A 2,597-nucleotide genomic window follows, 5' to 3' on the forward strand; every position below is an offset into this window, starting at 1 on the left:
AGATACAGTGTGCCGTTTATTCAAAATAGTGTGCCTAAGTGTAAGGAATTCTTAAACGACGTGTTATGGGAACTTGATGAGACTAGATTCAAGAAGATTACACGCGTAAACTGGAAAACCTTCGAATTTATTTTAAATTTAATAAAGGACGATGCGTCGTTCAACCAAATACGTTCTTGCAAACAATTCCCTCTCAAAACACAATTAGCAATCGTATTATATCGCTTAGGCTCAAACGGTGAAGGCGCTACTCTGTCTAAGATTGCTGGCTTGTTTGGAGTTAGTGATGGTGGTATCATTCAGGTTAGTGTTTGTCATTGTTTTGTTAGATTAATGTTTAACTTTTTCTTTATATGAATTCTGACTTGACAGAATTTTTAAAGCACTGTTAAAGCATAAAGATCAGTATCTGTTTGGCCAAATAGCGATGAACGTAAAAAGCTCGTGTCAGAAACCTGGGGTGAATTGCCAAACCTGCGTGGGATACGTCGATGGTACTGAAATTCCTTTGGCGTGAAAACCTTCTCAAGACCCAGAAGCTTACTTTTTCACGAAAGCACCAATACTCAGTTAAAGTTCGCCGTTTGTGACCATTCGCTTCAAATAAGACATTTAGTGTTAGGCTATCCAGGTAGCGTACATGATGCACGTATTTTTAGTAACTGCATACCACGGAATGATGCCGATGTGTTTTTGAGAGGCCGGAATGATCGCAGGTGACAGTGCCTATAAATTGTCACGAACTCTTATAACACCATTTAGAGAAAACTCTAGAGAACTAACAGGGTCAGCGGACTTTCTTTAACAAAATATTCAGTCGTTATAGGATTAGAATTGAACATTGTTATGGCATGTTGAAGGAAAGGTTTGGCAGCTTGAAAACGTTGAGACTTCAAATCAAGGATGAAAAAGGCATGAATAGAGTAAATAAATGGATTATCTGCTGCGCGTTGTTGCGCAATGTTATACTCAGACTTGACGATCGTTTCGATTACGAGCTTGAGGAATCTGAGCACGATGTTTTAGAGTCATTACCTACTGCTCGAACTAATGAAGGGGAAGCGGTACGCCGAACCATCTATGAATTGTTAAGTTATGCAAACAATGAATAAAAGAATTTTTACTAACAATTAAAAACTTATTTATTGTAACAAATTCAAGTTCTATATGCACATTAGAGCATTTAAAAAAATTAAAAAATAAATATTTTGGCATTTAAACCAAACTTTTGAGCGTGGTTCCGAATAAAGACGAAAAATTTAAAGTACGCTTTCTTTTGCGGATCATAACCTTACGAATATGCCTCCTTATGTTCCGGCAAGGAGCTCTTCAACAAGCATTTTCTTGTTTGACGTATCAACACTTGACAATCTTTCGTGCTCCAATCTTATTTTCTCCATTTCGATCCTTTCCTCCTTCTCCAGCTGTAGCTTCTGTAACATGAATTTGTTTTGCTCTGTTTCCTTTTCGAATTCTAGTTTTTGTGATTCTAATTCCAGCTTTTTTGATTGAATTTCAAATAATAATGCAAATGGGTTTGAGTTTTGAGGCCTTTTCAAATTTCTTTTTGGTGTAGTGGTATTTTGCGTACAAGCACTTGTTGCGATGGATAGGGCGGACGGACTTGCTACACTCTCTGATGTAGAAGGAAGCACCACAGTCGGACTGGCCAACGGACTTTCAGGTAAACTTGTTGAAAATGTTTCGCCATCATTTTCCATCAACGCATCTACTTCAAAAGTATCCAACAATGACACTGGCATGGTAGATTGATAGAAAGCTGGCGGCTGCACAGTTACACGATGACCAAATAGTGCGTACAAGTCATCATAGAATGGACACATTTTTTTAATGTAATCTTCAACGCTTTTTACATCTCCACTTTCTAGCAATCCTGCACCTGTTTGACCCTTCCATTTCAGTGCGGACGAAAAACTTGTTTTTAGGTGCCTCATTTTTGTGCGCATAACATCCCATTTGATGCTGTTCAAAGTAGATGCATTTTTTGTAATATGCTCATAGAATTTTTGAGCAGTTGGTTTCTACAATGCATATGTAAGTTCACTAAATGTTAAATACCCTTTTATTGGAAATAGCAAACATATTACCTCGAACTGTTCCGGATTAGCTTTTACATTTTCCACGATAATGTTGAGTAAATCTTTAGTTTGTCGTTCCGTCCAACGAAAAGTTCCATTTATCCGCAAACGTTTTTTCTATAAATACATGTACACATGTGTCACAGACAATTGAAAGACGAAATTACATACAAAAATGAACAACTGTTTTGCGGTATTGCCATTTTGCAAAGTTTGTTTAAATTTGCCCAAGTTTGCGACATTAAATGAGTACCACTATTAAAAAAATGTGACATAAAAGCGAAAGTTAAAGCTTACGTTATCATTTGTTACAGTTCAAATGTTCTTCTTCTTCTTTTTTTATTAAATTTTTTACTGTACTCATCTGCTTTTCGCTCAAATCGCGCACTTTGCCCAACGACGCTGGAAAATTACTGCGATAGTTCCGTTATCCTTTAACTGACGACGCTAAACTGCTACAGCCACATTCAACACGCTTCAACCTACGCAACTCCCAAA

At 37.2% G+C, this 2,597-nt stretch overlaps 1 protein-coding gene across 1 annotated transcript; it reads right to left on the reverse strand.

The window, feature by feature from the left end:
- Positions 1 to 1,166: 1,166 nt before the first annotated feature.
- Positions 1,167 to 2,216, reverse strand: LOC126767285 (uncharacterized; the record flags this gene model as incomplete). The annotated part of the gene is made up of 2 exons (XM_050484843.1): positions 1,167 to 2,042; positions 2,109 to 2,216. Coding segments are annotated over 2 exons (843 nt in total), but the record flags the coding sequence as incomplete, so codon positions are not given.
- Between the last annotated feature and the right edge of the window lie 381 nt (positions 2,217 to 2,597).

This window comes from Bactrocera neohumeralis, unplaced genomic scaffold (genome assembly GCF_024586455.1).
Source record: "Bactrocera neohumeralis isolate Rockhampton unplaced genomic scaffold, APGP_CSIRO_Bneo_wtdbg2-racon-allhic-juicebox.fasta_v2 ctg5148, whole genome shotgun sequence".
NCBI classification, from domain to species: domain Eukaryota; kingdom Metazoa; phylum Arthropoda; class Insecta; order Diptera; family Tephritidae; genus Bactrocera; species Bactrocera neohumeralis.